Source organism: Amia ocellicauda, chromosome 10, assembly GCF_036373705.1.
Source record: "Amia ocellicauda isolate fAmiCal2 chromosome 10, fAmiCal2.hap1, whole genome shotgun sequence".
Taxonomy (NCBI): Eukaryota; Metazoa; Chordata; class Actinopteri; order Amiiformes; family Amiidae; genus Amia; species Amia ocellicauda.
Genome location: NC_089859.1, coordinates 15,418,715 through 15,439,464, shown reverse-complemented (window position 1 = coordinate 15,439,464; position 20,750 = coordinate 15,418,715). Strand labels below are relative to the sequence as shown.

Below are 20,750 nucleotides of genomic sequence, written 5' to 3'. Positions count from 1 at the left end.
TTAGACTCTTTTATTCTGGTTCATATTTTTTGAGTGGTGAACTGTCCTTTTATCTCATCTAAAAACAGTATAGTTCTCCCTTAGCATGCATTTATTGGTGAATCGGATCCAAAAATATATTTTGGAGGATGCAGATGCTTACTGAAATCACTGAACAATTGACAACGACAAGAGCACAACAACACAAACAGAATTAAACAGATTGGCAAGAGGCTAAATCCTATTAACTATTCAGCCTAAGAACACCAGGTTTACCATTCACCTGTTAACACCTACAGAGACCTGGAAAACCAAAAGTACATACAACATCATATCCTGGCTGTGCTTTACCGGTATCAATGTTTACTGTACATCTTCATGGGTTGCTTCCCTATACTTTACTGCTGTGTACTAAAGTCAACATTCATAAGCGATGCATGACATTGCGCCACACTCCTTAAATGTCATATTTTGGAAAAGAGTTTTCCCCGCTAACAAGCTACTGTACTAAAGAGCAGACAAATGAATTGCAGTGAGATGTTCCTCTCCCACTGATTATGCAAGCACTTGTGTTTGACATCAGTTTAAACTACCTAGACAGTGTTTGGACACGGAGCTGCGTCTCCCTCACTGTTTACGGCAATGGAGATCAGTGTTGGGCCACACTCATTCAGGAGATTGGGAGAGCACAGCTTCAATCCTATCTACTCTGCAGCAATGCTTTTTACTTATTATTGTTATTTTTATTTCTTACAACCTGTCACTGAAAGTTTATTGGCCCTGAAACTTGAAAACTGAATGTTTTAATGGCCAAATGGTTAAATGGTAAAGCTTTTAGTACTGAGGACTCTACAGTACCCCCTATTGTCAGGCATGCAACTCACAGGCTGCACATCTACCTGCCACTCTGCTGCTGTTATGGCACAATGCACTCTCCTAAGAGGAAACAAGAATGCACTTCTGGATTAACCTTCCTGTATGGACAGGCCCAGTAATAGAGGCATTATGCAGTTTAATTAGGATCACTTTTTCCCTCAGTTTGTCAGTGTAAGCAATTTGCCTTTTGTGTCCCAGATCCATTTACATTCATTAGTGAGATATAGGGGCATTTTCAGCAGGCCATCCAGATTTTTTTTTTTTTTTTTTAATATTCTACCTTACCTAAGCTCGGTCCATTTTCAGCAATTACACGTACATTTACAATTTTTATAATGTGCATAAAATTGCTCAGTCCAGAGAATATTTGAGCTAGTTAAAGAACCAAGGGTGTAGTCTGTGATGCTGGTGGCTCCTTATCTTCTTAGCCCAGGGAGAATACTCAAGAGATCTGCACATTAGTTTTATTAGTGTGACACTATATTTGTTTGAATTTTGTATTTCTTCTATACACAAATCATTTACATAAGTACAGTAAATAGACACCCATACCCCAGTACCGGATGCCTGAGTATAGGGTTGTGGGTTCAATCCCAAGTGGGGGACACTGCTGTTTGAACATTAAGCAACGTACTTTAGATTGCTCCAGTACAATGTGAATGGGTAATTGTTTCTTAACATAATGAGATCTATTGTAAACATTGTAAGTTGCACTGGATAAGGGTGTCTGCTAAGAAATGGAATAATAATATTACAAATACTGCTGGGTTTGATTGTAGATGCTATAGGCAGGTGCAAAGTCAAAGCGATTTTGTGCTTGTCCTTTTAAAAACCCAATCATAAGTTCATCAAAGGCAGGAGGATTACATTTCCCCGGACCCTGTGCAAGCTGCCCAAAAACGCAGGACACTTTCTGCACCAGGAACGGACTGCAACCTCACAGACCAGGGTTACATTTCTCTGCGTATACCAGCTTGTGCAGTACATCTCTCTGTACATTGAGACCACTCTGAGGTGGAATGGTTTTTCGACATCCATTTGTTCCCCACAGGAAGAGCACTGACTTTTGGAAGAAGTTTTGGTGTGCCCAAGACCCTGGCCAGACGTCATCTCAATTAGAAGAAAAGAAGGAAAAGTTGTTGAAAATGTCATTGTTTTATCTAAGAAAGTGGATATCATTGTATCCAAATGAATCTATCTGGATAACACACACACACAATCTTATACATGCCACAATGTAATTTGGAGGAGGTAGAACGAGGAGGGGAAGATACCTGGACTATAAAGGCTAGCAGGGCCAGTCGGAGCGCATTCTGTTCATACCTGTGGCAGGTCCCACAAACGCCCACACGGCTCCACCAATCTGCCTGCACGAATCAGCGCCGGGCTGCCGAGCCCACTTGTGCGCTCCTGGAGGAACTTGATATTCCAGCGGGCGAAGCGCGGCGGAGACGCGGCTGCACCTCCTGTCCAGCACCGGCCACACGGACCTGACGGCAAGCGAGGACCAGCGTAGCATGACCTGCGACAGACAGGAGACCGGAGCACACTGCACTGAAGAGCACAGGCACAGGCAAGTAGACTTTCAACACACACATCTGTGTATAGGTCAGGGAGATAGGTTACATGTTTTAGTATCATTCCAAAGGGTGGCATTCCAGAATTCCCCTTAAATAAAAAGATACATGCTAGTCATATTCAAATATACTTATCCAGTTAGGTCCGTATAAAGGGAAGATTCACTAACGAATATGCGAACAGAGACTACAGTAAAGGAGTTTTTGCTTCCACTAACATCAAATCGGCATCAGGACCAGCTCAGAAAGGCTTCCCTGGTGAGTCATTTTAATTAACATTTCGGAGTCTATTAATAGTTCTCAAAATGCACACGTATAACCACTAGTCTTTCAGTGTGTTTGTGATTATTTGAAGGTCATGCAGATGAGGGGATTCAAAGTTCTTCTCAGTCTAACGCTCTCAAAGTTGTACATCGAATTACCACACTCGTTACAAGCTCCGCAGGATAAAAGAAAACTACGCACACACAACTATATCGCACAGGACAATATGCGGGTGAAGGGTAAGAATAACATGACGCTAAAACTACAACCAGCTACGACAACGACAACACCATTTCGTGTTCAAACCAGCACGGCAAAACAAGAAAACATGCTTGTCATCCCTGTTTTAAATCCATATTTGTCGTTTTCAACCATTTCTTTCAAGCTACAGCTGAGTGTCTGAAGCTGTGTAGAGACGTTTCCTTGAATATGTTTTCCATCTATAGAGTCCATGTATTCAGAATGTACTATCCAATGCAATATAGTATACAACTCTGAAGCACTTTGCAGTACAAAAGCCGAGCATTAAGAATAATCCAGATTTATCTTTCAAATCTACATATTAAAAGCCTTTGAAACCAGATATGAAAATTAAAGAGATGAGATTTATAAAAATCCGTTTCAGTGCAAGGACATTAGCAAGGGCTGCACGCAAAACGTCTCTCTTTATGTGCTTTGTATTGCCAGTTTCAAATCCAGTCTATAGTGAGGAGGGGGGACAAGTAGATCTTAGAAATCAGTCAAGCTTCCCAGTAGCAGAGACCAGATCTCCGTCGTATTAAGGAATACCGATTGAGGGGGGTGTTGGGGACTAAAATAATCCAAAGAAGCGATTGATGGAATACAGTGATTCTCCCCCTGCATTAGAGCATCCTTTTGTTCTTAGTGATCACTGTCCATTTTCGTTCCAGAGCTGAGGAGGGTCTGTGATGGAGGAGAAGCACCCGTCGCCCAGAGTGCTCCAGACTGGGAAGGCTGGGGAGCAGTCCAACTGCGTCCTCTTCACTTACTTCCAGGGAGACATTAACAGTGTGGTGGACGAGCACTTCTCCAGGGCGCTCAACAAGGCGAACAAGCCCAAGGACCTCAGCACCAAGAGCAAGAGCAGCAGGACCGTACAAAAGATCGGTGAGAGTTTTGAACCCGCACCCCACTACACCCCCCAGTCCCCACCTCTTCTGTGGCCACCCTATTCCTGACCTGGATTCATGGAGTTCAAAACTCAACTTCAGGCAGAGGACAACCTCCAGTCTCACGTCACTCTTGATCCTGAACACAACCAATCAGATACACCCTCACACACGCACAGACCACATAAAAAGTTATTTTCATATGCTTCACATAGTAGCCATGCTCCCTCTGGCTTAAAACATTTAGAACAACATGCCTCCGTCTACCCAGTCTCCACCCCCTGCAGCAGCTCCTCGTCCTTTTGGCCAGGCTGTCGTTCCCTCAGCCAAGCAGGTTAAGGATAAATAACGTCCATTACTTAATTACTACTATCTTCCACCTGCTTCTATAGGGGGTTGTCTGAAGTACTGAGATTTGAAAAAAATCCAACCACCCACTGATTGCAGACAGTCAAGATCCATATTTTGAGCACTTCAGCAAGAGTATTCACTCAACAAGAGTATTCGTTTCAAACAGAGGCCTAGAGAAACACCATGGCTGTCAACCATTCATCTCCGAACATGAAACTCTATACACTGTAAGAGGCTCTTGCAGTCCCCACATGTGTACATACAGCAGATACACACACGAACATATATACACAGATACACATACAGATCCACATAAACACACACACACACACACACACACACAAGAAAGGGCGTTCTGACGTAAATCCCCTCCTAGAAGTGGTTTCAGACTGGGTGCTGTGTGCTGTGTTTCAGATGAGCCCTCTGTGCCTGTGCAGTGGAATTTACCCCCTCCCTCCTGGTCCGAGACTGCCTTCCCTGCAACCCCCAGCCGGATCCAGTTTGCAGCTGCGGAGGACCACCACTCAGTCCCGGGGGTGCTAAGCAGTCCCCCCGGCCAGCTGCCAACACTCTGGCCCTTTCCCTCACGGCATGGCGGTGGGTTTGGGCTGCCCCCGATTGTGTACCCTCCGTCCGTGTCCCCCGAGGCTCCCGTGGGCGTGGCTGAGCGCCAGTACACCAACTCCTTCCTCAACCTCCTGCACAGCGAGCGGCCATCGGGCAGCACGGGCCTGAGCTCGGTCCCCAAGCCTGACCTCAACCCTGGCTGGTCCAGCACCCCGCCTGCTGACTTCAGGGATGTGGGAAGGGGCATCAGCCTTGACTCAGGTGAGAGACAGCGAGGTGAGGCAGCCCCCGAAAGCAGCATAGTGATCCTATGTGGATCAGGGGTTGGGTGTGACGACACGCTTGCTGTCCATGCTGTGTGAGGGTCCGGTGTGTATTTGTGCATTGCGCCTTGCACAATGTCATGTACAAGTCACTGCATCTGTACTCTGTACGCTATTTGTTCTGTCCATTGTGGCTTCAAGGACATTACACAGTCACACGATGTTTTGCGTTACTACGTTACAACTGTGTGCGGCCTGCTCTGAAGCTATCAAGCTCAAGGCTGGATTGTCGCAGGACTTTACGCTGTGTCCCCCAGGCCTCGAGTGGCTCTCGGGCTCTCTGTAGGTCAGGTCTCGGCAGTGATGTAAGAAGACATGCAGTGTGAGCTCTGGAGTCTGAAGTTCACCTCACGTTGCCTGACTGCGATACACCACAGAGACATCTTCAGTGCTGAAATGAGTCTCTGTAACGCATTGGCCAGTTGATCTCAAACTGTTTTTGTGTGTGTGCGTGTGTGCGTGTGTGCATTGCTCACTTTAAACGGGTGACAGTGTGGTTGTGAAACACAAGAAGGCTGTTCCACAGGTTACAGAACACACAGCAGATTGTCCAAACAATGACATTTGAATTGAGGGGTTATGAAAAATACGATTGCGTGACAAATCTGATTTTTCCCAAACAACTCCAGCAATTATCCAGTTGAAGTGCCCTTTAAACAGAATTGATTTGACGGCCGCTTACAGGTCTTCAGCATAGCTCATTACTGAGGTTTGTTGTTATTCACCCTCTTGAAAGACAACACTCTTAAGAGGCAAGAAGCATGGCTTTATAAAAATGCTACGGTTATTAAATCCACCAGAACATAGACACTCAGTTGGACATGGTGTTGAGTTTGCCCTAAACATTTTATTTAAAATAATGCTATATGAAAATAATAGGATTGAACTGAAGGTTTAACAGTGTTTGAAAGGGCAGTAAGATAGCATAATCTGAAGAAGACCTAGTTGTGTAATTGTAGTGAATTCACTCTATTTTTAATGTTTTTTTTCCTTAGGAATACCCGCTCCAGAAAAGAAGAAGGACCTGTACTGGTATTAAGACTCTGTGGGAACAGCTTTGCGCCGCTCACGCTTCAGCAGAGCTGCCTATGGGAGTGCTGTTTTCTTTTTCAGTGACTTGAACTGGGCATTGTACGAGCGGGGCTTTCTCCTTAATGGAAGACGGCTTCTGCAGCACTCAGAGCGCCAAACTGAACACAACAAACATTTACCGCAGGAACCAGCAGTGCTCCTCTCTGTCCACAATCCACTGGCCTGCTGGGTAAGGCACAATTTGACAGGATTTAGAAAAGTGCTCCGGAACTATTTTGAAGAAAAAAAAGGTTGAGTCTGCTGACAAGCCTTAAGGCATTTCCCTGCATACAAGAAGAACCTGTTTAAAAACTTTTTTTTTGCAAACCTGATTACCACTGTAACCAGAAGGACAAGGAAACTGAAGCTTTGTTGAGCCTTATGAACAAATCAGGTGAGCTGGAGGCACACAATGCAGTGTGTAGGGCCGTTTTTATAAATATGTGTATTTGAAAGTTTGTCATATTTAAAAGCGGATAGGAGCTTTACTGGGTATGGTTAATATTATTATTTTTTTAAGTTAGATATTTATATATTTTTTGTAGCCTGCATTCACACAGCTGGGGGTTTGAACACCTTCACCTGCTCTAGAGAATGCAGGCTGCCTCTTATAGGAAGGCCATGCTGTTGCAATACCCCTAGCCCTGTGTGATAGATGTGGCTGTCTCCAGCTTTATAGTATTCACTTGGTTCTTGATCTTTTTATTTGATATATACTTTGCACAAATTGTGCTAAACTTGTCTGAAAATCCTGAATCATTAAAAACTGTTAATCTCTATCCTTATATATTGTGAGCATGAGCTCTGTTACAATACAATTTGGGTGCATAGCCACATTTGCATTAAAATCAAATGGGTGTGTGTTTACATGCATTTAAATATGCACATACTTGCATGCATGCCTTTACATGTAGGTATAGCCCCAACCATGCACTTCATATGGCTTACTGCTGTCCCCTCAATCTGCAATATAGTAGCTTCACTCACTAGATTTAACTTGTAACAAAAGGCTAGTTATTGTATTGTGCCATTTTAGCTGCATGTGTGTTGTGTACACAGTTCACTACAATGTTTCTGGCCCAATGTGTGACCCAGTTTACTTGCCATAAAATAATACACAATAAAATGCAGTAAAGCATGTAGTAAAAGCAGTTAGAGAACTCATGCTGTCCACAGAGCTTCACAGTAAAATTACCTCAGGATGACTGTACTTTATCTGTAAGCAGAGGGAGTCTGATTAATAAAAGGTTATTTTAAACACCCTGGACATGACATCTAGTTTAGTTGTTGTTGTGTATTTAAATGATAAAAAATAATATTTAACATGTCTGTTCTTTTAGATAGGGGTATGAATACTTTTTTAATATGTGAATTTCAGAGTTTGCTGTTGTAATAACATATCTACTCATGGTTGTGGTGTTATAATGAAGTTTAATAAAATTGTGTATATATAGGCACACATACAGATAAGTATAATTATAAATATGAATTGTGCTGGGTGTTTATTAAATGTTTACTGTGTCAAAACTATTTGTTTTTTTCAAAAAACAGAACAAATGTTTTGTCCTGTACTTCAGTGTGATTACTACTAATAATAGCCATAGTGGAACCCATCATAAATAAACTGAGCATCACAGGTTCTAAGGTGCAGTTTCACACAGTCACAACTAAAAGCCTTTGAAGAAACATTGCACAGTATTCATTAAGTAATACTGAATTTCCTGTGGATAAATTACCGATACGGAATTATTGTTAGTTGTAGTTATTGGAAACGGCGGTCTGTATTGTGTCTGTTGGTTATAATAAATGAAAAACTATTTTCTATGACGCAGTTTAGTTTCTGTATTGTTTCAGTGCAATTTGTAATTAACACCCGCTACACTGCAGCCTGACGCAAAAGTCTGATTAAAACATTTTATCTGCCGCATGGACAGAGCTCCCTCTTGTGGCGACAATGAAAAACGACAAAATATTGTCAAATAATAAAATGTATGTTCCGACTCTTTATAACCGATGTGAAGAATTACAAGAATTAAAATGGCAGAAAATAATAATAATAATAATACGTACATATACACTCACCTAAAGGATTATTAGGAACACCATACTAATACTGTGTTTGACCCCCTTTCGCCTTCAGAACTGCCTTAATTCTACGTGGCATTGATTCAACAAGGTGCTGAAAGCATTCTTTAGAAATGTTGGCCCATATTGATAGGATAGCATCTTGCAGTCGATGGAGATTTGTGGGATGCACATCCAGGGCACGAACCTCCCGTTCCACCACATCCCAAAGATGCTCTATTGGGTTGAGATCTGGTGACTGTGGGGGCCAGTTTAGTACAGTGAACTCATTGTCATGTTCAAGAAACCAATTTGAAATGATTCGACCTTTGTGACATGGTGCATTATCCTGCTGGAAGTAGCCATCAGAGGATGGGTACATGGTGGTCATAAAGGGATGGACATGGTCAGAAACAATGCTCAGGTAGGCCGTGGCATTTAAACGATGCCCAATTGGCACTAAGGGGCCTAAAGTGTGCCAAGAAAACATCCCCCACACCATTACACCACCACCACCAGCCTGCACAGTGGTAACAAGGCATGATGGATCCATGTTCTCATTCTGTTTACGCCAAATTCTGACTCTACCATCTGAATGTCTCAACAGAAATCGAGACTCATCAGACCAGGCAACATTTTTCCAGTCTTCAACTGTCCAATTTTGGTGAGCTTGTGCAAATTGTAGCCTCTTTTTCCTATTTGTAGTGGAGATGAGTGGTACCCGGTGGGATCTTCTGCTGTTGTAGCCCATCCGACTCAAGGTTGTATGTGTTGTGGCTTCACAAATGCTTTGCTGCATACCTCGGTTGTAACGAGTGGTTATTTCAGTCAAAGTTGCTCTTCTATCAGCTTGAATCAGTCGGCCCATTCTCCTCTGACCTCTAGCATCAACAAGGCATTTTCGCCCACAGGACTGCCGCATACTGGATGTTTTTCCCTTTTCACACCATTCTTTGTAAACCCTAGAAATGGTTGTGCGTGAAAATCCCAGTAACTGAGCAGATTGTGAAATACTCAGACCGGCCCGTCTGGCACCAACAACCATGCCACGCTCGAAATTGCTTAAATCACCTTTCTTTCCCATTCAGACATTCAGTTTGGAGTTCAGGAGATTGTCTTGACCAGGACCACACACCTAAATGCATTGAAGCAACTGCCATGTGATTGGTTGGTTAGATAATTGCATTAATGAGAAATTGAACAGGTGTTCCTAATAATCCTTTAGGTGAGTGTATTTATACTAACTTACTGATGGAAATGAACATACCTGCAATTACACTACAGCTACCAACCGACTTAACCTAATACTACTATCACTGATTTGAACCTGCATATTACTATAAAAATAATACATATCCATTCACATAGTACTGTCACCTGCAGACAAATTATCTTCAGATAATTTAAATTCTAATTAAAGTCAATTGTACTTATTATTAGGATATATTTAAAATTACATAACAACAACAACAACAACAATAATAATAATAACAATAACTGACATTGGTTTCTCTATAAACCACACACACAACCTGGACATTTTGTGCTTGACCCTGTATGTATACACTATATGACCCCACTTTGTGTATTTTCTGTGTGCTGAATGTTTTTCCTTATGTTTTCACACAACCGTTAAGGAGCAGAGCGGGTAGCTTTCAGTGTTACAGGTCTTGCCCATTATGTTGCTACAGCATCGATCCGCTGTGGTTGCTATGAGAGATGGTGTACAGCTGTGTTGTAATGGGGCTCAGTTCAGTGACCCCACTAGCATCATACTGGGGTAGAGCAGCATGTCTCCACAAGAGGGCGATTTTCACGTCACTGTGAGACAGAAATGCACCTTTTTTGTGTCCTGTGGTGTACTGTAGTGACTACAAGGCAAGGCCAAAGCCTGGCTCAGTCTGTGGAAATTAAAAACATCCTTGGGCTCTCTTTGCAGAAAACAGTGGGTGCTCTGATCCTGATGCCCTGGCACGCTCTCAAATGAGGGCAACACACCTGTGGCTTCGCATATTAGTCTTCTGACCTCCCGCAGACCCAGCATACAGCCTATGCACACCGGCACCACGCTTTCCATTTTGAGCAATTTGATGACCTCTACAGCTTAAGTTCACATCTGACTTTTCAGATCTGCTTTCATTGACGGGTCTTTAAATGTAGTTTAACAGAGGGAACGTGTCACTTTGAATTCCATTCCAATAACCCATCTAAGGGCAACATCACCTGCATCACTGGGATTATTCTGGCAGGGAGTCTCTGATTGCCTTACGGGTTGATTACTCCCTCAGCATATCAATTGGAGTTATGAGGAGCTCTCCTGAACAGCAAGCCCCACACACCCCATTGATGTAGTTGGTTTCCTTGTAGGATAAAATCGATCTCAGTAAATGGTTGTGAGACAGTGAAAGATGAAACGACCTCGGTTCCACTCACACTTCTTTGAACAAAAAGTGCCAACCTGAAGTCTCTCTCCCTCGGGTGGGTGTTATGCTTACCGCGAATGTTGTGCCACATTGAGACCACCAGATCAGAAGTCAGTGGCCAAGATCCTGCCACCTGGCGTATTCATACATTCTGACACAATCTACCATGTATTGGGATTCCTGCAGCTTGTTTGCAGTAGAATCTGTACCATCTAATGGTTTGATTCACTGTTAACTTCTCATAGTTTATGCACAGTTTCTCAAATGTGAGGTGCCTTGGATTAAAGGTTTCTCCCACATAAATAAGTCAACCTGGCAAGCAATAGACAATAACAATATAACACTCACAACTATAACAATAATTGAAGGAATACTGAAAAGATCCCAGTTAAATTAAGGGCTATTGTATTGTATCTTGATACAGGGCATAGCAATAGATAGGAAACAGTTGAGATGAGGTGCATTAGAGCCTGTTTTACCCAGAGGTATATATCTTGTCATTAGTGCTGCATTAGAAAAATCTTTAAATGCCTGCGACCAGAATACAGAACACACTTTTAAAGTGCTTGGACAGTGCACCCCATGTCTGATGGATTACATATTGTGTGAGCTAAATGTAAACAGACCAAGAAAATCTGATAGAGAAGTCCGGACCAGTTACCAACACACGATGAAGATTAATGCACAGCCAATTATCTTATTAAACAAACTTTGAGCACAATCCAATCTATTTAAAAATATATTGATTTTGGTTTCACCCTTACCATGGTTTGTTAAATAATGTAGCTTTAATTAGACCGCTGTCAAGTCTCTTTGTTTTAATTATGTTCTGCATTTTAATGCATGTGGTGCATACTAATTAAATTGTTTATCTTAATATTCGGAACGCCTGCTAGACAACTGGTGAAACACTTACATTTTGATTATCCTAATTTTGCACCTATGGAAATAATACCAAATAAATCAAAAGGCTAGTTAATTGTAGTGTCATGCAGAGAACAGATTGCAGGCCAGATCCCAACCATGCTGGAGCAGAGGAAGGATATGAAATGGACAGCTTTCTCAAGTCATTCACTCTGACTGTGGAAGCAGGAGCTATTATGTTTCAGTGCACTGCATCAACTGAGTGTCTCTAAATCTCCACTGCCATCTACAGTGAAGTCAACATACAGCCTGTTGCTGCTTGCGATTGCTTTAACACTTGCCTGCACAAAATGCAAATCTGTCAAATCACCAAAAGAAAATACACACAAAAAGAAAATAACTCAATATTCTCTTTCAGTAGAGGAAAGTAGAATGAAGCCTCTGTCAAACAGAAAATGCCAGCATGTATTGGATTTGGCAGGTGGGTCTGGTCCTGCCCCAGAGAGAACTATGATTCTCTCTTCATATGGAAATTCAGGAAACTCTAGAGAGCCACTCACAGCGTAAGGCAAAACACTACAAAGCAGTGAAAACTAGGGAATGATATTTATAGACTAAGCTGAACAGTCTCGGGAATCAAACCTGTGCTGATCGGTATCAGAATATGTAGTGGCCATGAACAAAGTTTCCCAAAAGGAGTTAAAGAAAACAACAACAAAAAACATGTTGTTTTTTATGACACAGAGATGCAGACTCAGGCTGTGCAATTATGAACATAACCCATTTGGAATCAAAACACTACACAAATTGCCCACATTTGCTAATTTGACTTACACTGGCTTAACTTCAAACGCAGAGCAGGTTGACACATCCAGGGGCTGCCCTAACAAATGTCAGAAATAAGTCATGTTTCACATGTGGTGATAGGAATGGAGGCGGCTTCCTGCCAAGTGACATTTCTTAATTGAGACAAGACAATTAGAAAGAAAATCTCAAGCCAGGCCTAACAAGGAAGCACTGCTGTCAGAAAATGTCATTTAGCCCCACAAGTTGCTCTTCTCGTATAAGACTCACGGCACTGTGGAGCGTGACATCAGATACCCGGGGAACAGGTGAGGTTCCTGCTGAACTGCATTTTGATCCAGTTGAGGACTAACTGCTGCTGTTAAATGTCTGATCATTTTATAATATTCTACATTTTATTTCAGATAAATAAATTTACTAGCATTGTTTACTAGCATTGCAAATACAGCCTGAACCCCAACCCTACGCAACATCCACATTTCAAGCTAGGCCCCTAGAAATCTACACCTGGGACTGTAACCCTAACCCTAACCTACACTAAAGTGTAACCCTAATTTGATAATTTATTTTCATTTAAGTGTAGAATTTAGGTAAATGACTCTCAAACTAAACTCTTACTCTCTAAACACTCTACATATAACAATCAGACCTTCCTGGCTTCTGTTCCATGGTTTGGGAAAAATAGAAAGTAGTACAAGAGAAAGTAATACAAACTAACTAAGGTCAGTTTAGAGGTGTAGCGGTCGACTAAGGGTTATTAGTGACTGAAAAGTGAGCCTGGCTTGCAGAAGCTCAGCATGGAAGTAACAGTATAAAAAAGTTGCCTCTTAAAATAAAAGTGCTTTGCAAAAATCGCAGACTGCAGGCACTGCAAATCAAATGAGCAGAGGCTGGAATTTCAATGTTGTTTTCTTTGCCTTTTTTCCCTTTTCACTGCCCCAGTTGCTTATAATGAGGCATACAACTGTGCATGCATGTGAGTGAAAAAGCACACACATTTCTCAGCAGAAAACAACAATTAAAAATGAAGGTGATGTAAGAGCAGCAATTCATCTTGCACATGAGTCTTCCTAAGGAGGAGCATCACCTTGGTGTTTACTGTGAATGAGGTAGAGTGGGAGGTGGGGTTGCAGGGGGCGAGACATTTTTTATTATTGCTTTTTTGTGTCATCTCATCCTACGCAGCCTGTTTTGATTTATGTGACCGTGCACTTCCCTGTCACACACATCGGACACTGACACAAACAAACACGCACACAGAGACACAGATGTTCTACATCACAGCAATGCAAAGCTACAGATATGAAGCTGCCTACGTGTCCCCTCTGTGCCCCCCCACTGTCTGCGTGCAGCTGGGCTCCACACACTACCCGAGCAGGGATTTGCATCAGAAAGATAAGCTCGTCTACAATGTGTACGTAGAAGGCAGTGGGCGAGGCACGTGTGAGCATCAACTGACGCCCCCCCCACCCTCTCCCCCTTCCAGAAAATCAACCAATTAGCAATCTGTTAACCTCTGTTAGGCACGGAAACAAGAGCAGAAGACAATTGTACCGGATGTGTACCCACAAAGAAACTGCCCTATCATTTAACCCACAGGCTACATTTGTGTTGAATAGAGCAGGGGGAGACCCTACAGACTAAGAAACGTGAGCACGCATCCCACACACAACCTTGACAGCACAATACAAAGTGACGGCACACTTTCAATGCTGAATAGTCTGTAGTTTTAGGTCAACTAAACACTATTAGAAAAAGATGCCTTCCACTTAATTCACAAATAAAAAGCGACTTTTTATTAATTGAGGAACATTGTACATTGAACATTGTGTAATCTCTGCCACCCCCCCCCCCCCCCGACTCACAATTTCGTTATTTTGTGTTTTGTATACCTTTTACTGTTGTCATTATTATTTAATTGGCTCATTTCATTTCATGGTTCATCTGGAGAACATAATATTGGCAACATGACAGGGTTTGAGTGTGAGGGCTTTGTTTCTGCGGCTGATACCCAATGTGTTCACCGGCGCATTCCAAGTGCAATAACAATTGGCTGTGCTGCTTAATAAATTGCCAGAACCCCTAATTGAGAAAAATCATACTAACACTCCCTTTGTCCTTCAAACATATGCAGCTATTTTGAAAAATAAAGGGAGGAAATGGTACTGTCCTCCCTGTCCTATACAGCACAGGTTCAATCAATAAAATGCAAAACTCTTGAGATACCATCATGAAAGTGTACTGCTAGTTGTCTAAATGCTAATGCTTTTGAGTTAAGAGAAAAAAACAATTTCTTAATCCCAAATTGCCTAATTTAAAGTTTGAATGTAAAGTGTTTTTATAGTTTTTTCCATAAACTTCTTATCTGTGTAAAATACTTCTGTCTCCTTAATACTTCTACCTACCAGGCGAGCACTGTTCCCACTCTGAGGGGATTCCCCCTGCTTCACACTCATGCCTCTTTTAGTGGGCCTGACTGCGCAGCCCGTGTCCTCTGAACTGTCACTTGTGTGCATGAGAGACACAACACCGCTACAGACTGCAGTTGCCCACTCTCTTTCCGCAGCGGAAATCAGCAACTCACATGTCTGGTCTACCTGTTGAATCAAGGCAGGCAAAGGGTTAAGAAGCAGCAGGAGCCCCTGATACAACCCCCCCCTCTACCCACACGCACACACACGCAAACACTCACACGCACACACACAGGTTTATAGCTCCCAGCAGACTTAGCTCCTTGCCCTGGGCCATCCTCCTTATTTAATTTCAGCAGCATCCCCTCAAAGTTCTGTTTTCCACACAGATTACAGATGGAAGAACAGGCTCCTCGACATGCGTGTCTATGGATTATTGATGCCTCTGAACTAAATTTAGCTACAGCCATCTGCTGCCACATGGGTCCATTTGTAAAGAAATAAAAATAAATAAATAACAAATAAAAATTTAAAAAGGGAATCTTCTTTCATTTCACCCCCCATGCCGTACCTTCTCCATCTCCTGCTGCCCCTCGGATCATCCCTGCTGTAAATAAGCCAGACATGTCCTTGCTCTCCTGTAGAACAGGACACAGCTGGACATCTGCAAAGAAGTGCTGCTCTCTGTAAACCAACACACATTCTTCATTAAGCCTACTGATCGAGTTGAGTGAGTGAGTGAGCCCCTGTTTACAACTCTGATAGAAAGCACTTTTTCGTTTATATCATTGCAGATGCATAAGATATGTTTCAGGAGTTCAGATGATCCCAATAGATGCATGTAGTAGAATGTAAATAGTGTGTAAAGAGTATATTTTGGCCTAGACTTGATTGACTAAGGGAACGAGGACCTGGCCATGAGGATGAGGGCATCAAACCCCCCCCACAAGCAGAGAGATGGAGAAGAGATGCAAAGTGATCAATGCTGGGAAAGTGTGGGTGTAGGTGGATACTTATGCATGGGAGGGCAGAAGTCAGGTGTGAGATTGAGGTTTTCTTCCTCATGAACTTCACTTCATAAACTCCCTTAATAGCGCCTGTGACCATGAGATACACCACCTGGGAACTGCCTAGCACGTAGCCAGGCATCAAGATTACCTGTAAGCACTTCTTGTTGATTATGTAACACAGAATACCTCAAAGCACTTTTGTTTCTTTGACATAACTGAGGAGTGTCCTGTACTGTAGGGAAGTGACTTTGACAATGTTTGTAATACATATTTTCTTTAATGTCCAACTATTGCTGCAACTTGGCAAAGTTAGACCTCAAAGTGGGGTCTATATTTATCTGCTTTGCATACACGATTTTAATTCTAGCCCCTGCTAACACCTATACGAACATAAGGTGGGCAAGATCTTTGCAAAGAGGGTCAAACCAGTGTGACCACATAGACAGTGTGCTTTCATTATCAGCATACTGGTGGGTCCACCATATTATTGTTTAAATCAAACACAATTTATCCGTATGATTGTTATTACATTTAAAGGGACTATTAATGATTAACACAACAGTGCTGTAGTACAGTTTAACTACAGTGGCATTATGCCGTGCACTTGCTGATATCTTGGACGATGTAGGTCAATCTCTCTTGGAGGGATGGGGGGCAGGACTGACCCCATGCACAGTGTTTCTTAGCTCCCATTTCTGCATGGGGGACAGGCATGCCTGTCTTGTTACAGTTTGCTGTAAAGACACACTGCTGTAGATATAACTCACTGTGCTGCATCATTATTCTTGGCAGAAACATCAAATGTGCACCACTGTCAGCTTTGGAGAGGTGTCTGCACTGCAGAACAAGCACTAATGACATAATACAATTTTTCACACAAACAGGAGCCACTACACTCCGATATACAGAGACCTGTGTTTCAAGAGGTCACAGCTGGACAGCAGTAAAGGTGCTGCTGTAGTAGGGGCAGCGCAGTGTTGATTCAACACTAATGGTCTTAAGCTGGCTCACAGCCCCGCCAAAAGGGAATGCTGATAACCTGTTTTGAACTCTCATCTTGACAGGCTGCTTACCTCCGCACAATGCAAAAACTTGAGAAACCTGCTGAATACAGAATCAAACCATTCTGCACGGATATCTCCGGTCTGTGCAAAAAATAATGATCATAATGTTTTCTTGATGATGCGTTGCAATTGTAGGCTTGGGTTTCAACAGGCAGGACGCTCACAGATGAATGAAATACTCGTCTCATAAAGTTTCCAAATAGATACTCAATCTGGGATTGTAGAGGTCACCAGTCTGAGGTCTGCTTGTTTCTTATTGACCTCTCCTTTCTGACTGATGCTCACACACATTCGTCCTTAAAGACCTTTTCCATTCCTCGAATCCTCTCTGATCAAGGGAGAGTAGCACTGCTGGAGTCTCTCCAAAGTCCTAGAACTTCCACTGCTTGGTCATAAACTCCTCTTAAAATCAGAAACCAAAGGCACCTAATCAGACCCCTGAGACAAAGAACCATACATACATTCTGAGTAATTTTGACACATTCTATGTTCTAAAATGTTAATCCCATCAGACACTGACAGTACAACAGTGCATCTTTACCAGCTTTGCCTTTTCTGACTGTCTTGCTGAAAAGGACCTGACAAAATGAAGACTGAAATCGCTCAGCACAGAGCACCAGCCAGTGTTAACCTGGACTGCCAATCAGTAACAGCGTTCTCTGGAATGAAAACTGTCGGTCAGCTCCCAGCGCCACTAGTCCAGGGCTTCCCATGTGGCAGCCCTTTCTGCTTACCCCATTACTTGCATGTTCCACACTGCTGACTTCCACACCACCTTCACATTTCCACCTCCAGGAGCAATTCCTCAGCCGACAAGGAAAGTTAAACATAAGTAATAAACATACACGTGAGACTGACTGATCCTACAGGGGCTTCTGCACAGTCCCACAATGAACTCAGAGAATGTGCTGAAGTGTTTTTCGATTTATTTTCTGTTCTCTTATCTTTCAGGTAACTGATCACATTTCCCATCAGTGTTCTCTACAGCAGTGATGAAGCACTCAGGCCTTAATGTAGCTCATTCCCCATCAATAGGAGTTTTGAGCCACGAGCAACTGTCAAATAAAACATGTTTAGAAGTGGAGCCCTCTAGCGATTTTACAACGTCAGGTATACATTTCTGGAAACCAGCTTCCCATTGCACTGTTAGACAGTATGAGGATGAGAATTATTTAGCATGCTCTGCAATTAAACAATAATAAGTACCCTTAATATTCGTTAAAGTACATTGTATTTGTCAAAGAATATTGCTACTGAAAGGAAGTCCCAGACAGCTGTTGTCTAATTTATATCTTAATAGTGGCACTGAACCACTGAACTTATCTTATTAAGAAGCTGAGGATTAACAGAGGACTGCGGCACACAGTGTGGAGAAACCACTGGACAACACTGATGCCTACTGCAATGTTTCATGCCCAAAGTACACATTAGATTAATGAAAATACACACATCTCTGAATTTGTATGCATACAGTACATTAAGGCATCTCTGACACGTTCGTGTTTGATGATGTCTCAAGTCAAGATACGGCACTTGAAGATAAAAGGAAATGGGGTGCTGCTCTTGACTTTCTTCAGGAAACAGTGCTAATAGGCCCTTTCCCAGTGCTCAAGCCTGTGGCAGAGAGTAGAATATCTGGCATGTCACATCCATGATATCATTAAACACAACCTTGGTTTAAAGTGGGGATTTGCATGTGCTCATTTGTAATCTGGGTGATTTTGATTTGTTTTTCTGAACATACCAACTCGTTAATAAAAATGGCAGAACTGGGGTGTGTGCTTCAATATCTTTAATAGATGAACCCCAGCAAAGCGAGACGTGAATGCTTAAAAACAAATTGCTCAATTTGGAAAGGGTGTCATTTTGTTTACCAGCTCCTGTAAACTAACCTTCTAAGGCAGTTGTGATCTGAAGGAGGCCAGTCTGTGGGTCTTTTCCTCTTCCTGATCCTGCTGCTACTACAGTGAGGGAAAAAAGTATTTGATCCCCTGCTGATTTTGTACGTTTGCCCACTGACAAAGAAATGATCAGTCTATAATTTCAATGGTAGGTGTATTTTAACAGTGAGAGACAGAATAACAACAAAAAAATCCAGAAAAACGCATTTCAAATAAGTTATAAATTGATTTGCATGTTAATGAGGGAAATAAGTATTTGATCCCCTATCAATCAGCAAGAATTCTGGCTCCCAGGTGTCTTTTATACAGGTAACGAGCTGAGATTAGGAGAACACTCTTAAAGGGACTGCTCCTAATCTCAGCTCATTACCTGTATAAAAGACACCTGTCCACAGAAGCAATCAATCAATCAAATTCCAAACTCTCCATCATGGCCAAGACCAAAGAGCTGTCCAAGGATGTCAGGGACAAGATTGTAGACCTACACAAGGCTGGAATGGGCTACAAGACCATCGCCAAGCAGCTTGGTGAGAAGGTGACAACAGTTGGTGCGATTATTCGCAAATGGAAGAAACACAAAATAACTGTCAGTCTCCCTCGGTCTGGGGCTCCATGCAAGATCTCACCTCGTGGAGTTTCAATGATCATGAGAACGGTGAGGAATCAGCCCAGAAGTACACGGGAGGATCTTGTTAATGATCTCAAGGCAGCTGGGACCATAGTCCCCAAGAAAACAATTGGTAACACACTACGCCGTGAAGGACTGAAATCCTGCAGTGCTCGCAAGGTCCCCCTGCTCAAGAAAGCACATGTACAGGCCTGTCTGAAGTTTGCCAATGAACATCTGATCAGATGAGACCAAAATCGAGCTCTTTGGCATCAACTCAACTCGCCGTGTTTGGAGGAGGAGGAATGACCCCAAGAACACCATCCCCACCGTCAAACATGGAGGTGGAAACATTATGCTTTGGGGGTGTTTTTCTGCTAAGGGGACAGGACAACTGCACCGCATCAAAGGGACGATGGACGGGGCCATGTACCGTCAAATCGTGGGTGAGAAGCTCCTTCCCTCAGCCAGGGCATTGAAAATGGGTCGTGGATGGGTATTCCAGCATGACAATGACCCAAAACACACAGCCAAGGCAACAAAGGAGTGGCTCAAGAAGAAGCACATTAAGGTCCTGGAGTGGCCTAGCCAGTCTCCAGACTTTAATCCCATAGAAAATCTGTGGAGGGAGCTGAAGGTTCGAGTTGCCAAACGTCAGCCTCGAAACCTTAATGACTTGGAGAGGATCTGCAAAGAGGAGTGGGACAAAATCCCTCCTGAGATGTGTGCAAACCTGGTGGCCAACTACAAGAAATGTCTGACCTCTGTGATTGCCAACAAGGGTTTTGCCACCAAGTACAAGTACAAGTCGAAGGGGTCAAATACTTATTTCCCTCATTAAAATGCAAATCAATTTATAACTTATTTGAAATGCGTTTTTCTGGATTTTTTTGTTGTTATTCTGTCTCTCACTGTTAAAATACACCTACCATTAAAATTATAGACTGATCATTTCTTTGTCAGTGGGCAAACGTACAAAATCAGCAGGGGATCAAATACTTTTTTCCCCCACTGTAAGTATAAATCAATGAAAGAATTTTCACACTAGAAAAAACTAAATAAATAGTTGTGAAAATTAAATCCCTGTGGAAACTGCATTCAGGAGAAAGGTGTTTATACAACTTAAAATAATATAACTTAATTCAAATTGCACCTTGTGTTGCTCCTTTGATACGAGTACAGTGATATAAACACTGTGTGTAAGAAATGCCCAGCATGCAGCATTGTTATACAGAAATCCAATAACCCCAAAAGGCCAGAAACAGAAAGTACTGACAGCGAGTATGTTCATCCAAACAAATTATTTATAATTTACCAGTAATTTTCCAATCATGTTTAATTTTTGCTTTTAATTTTGACCTATCAATATAAATACAAGCAAACTCACTATGTCTGGCTATGGCCTCCACTGAGAGCACCTTCCTATATTTTCAAGACATTGTGTCTCTTAATCGGTCCTCAGTG

At 42.4% G+C, this 20,750-nt stretch overlaps 1 protein-coding gene across 2 annotated transcripts; it reads left to right on the top strand.

The window, feature by feature from the left end:
• Positions 1-2,168: 2,168 nt before the first annotated feature.
• vgll1 (vestigial like family member 1) lies at positions 2,169-7,965 on the top strand. 2 transcript variants are annotated; one of them, XM_066715181.1, is made up of 4 exons: positions 2,169-2,428; positions 3,608-3,824; positions 4,592-5,020; positions 6,063-7,965. In XM_066715181.1, the coding sequence occupies exons 2-4, from the start codon at positions 3,626-3,628 to the stop codon at positions 6,104-6,106; spliced, it is 672 nt and encodes a 223-aa protein (XP_066571278.1). In that variant the 5' UTR covers positions 2,169-2,428; positions 3,608-3,625; the 3' UTR covers positions 6,107-7,965. The 2 variants fall into 2 exon arrangements, with proteins under 2 accessions (XP_066571278.1, XP_066571279.1); XM_066715182.1 differs by having other exon boundaries at positions 2,173-2,428; positions 4,592-5,005.
• Positions 7,966-20,750: the final 12,785 nt, after the last annotated feature.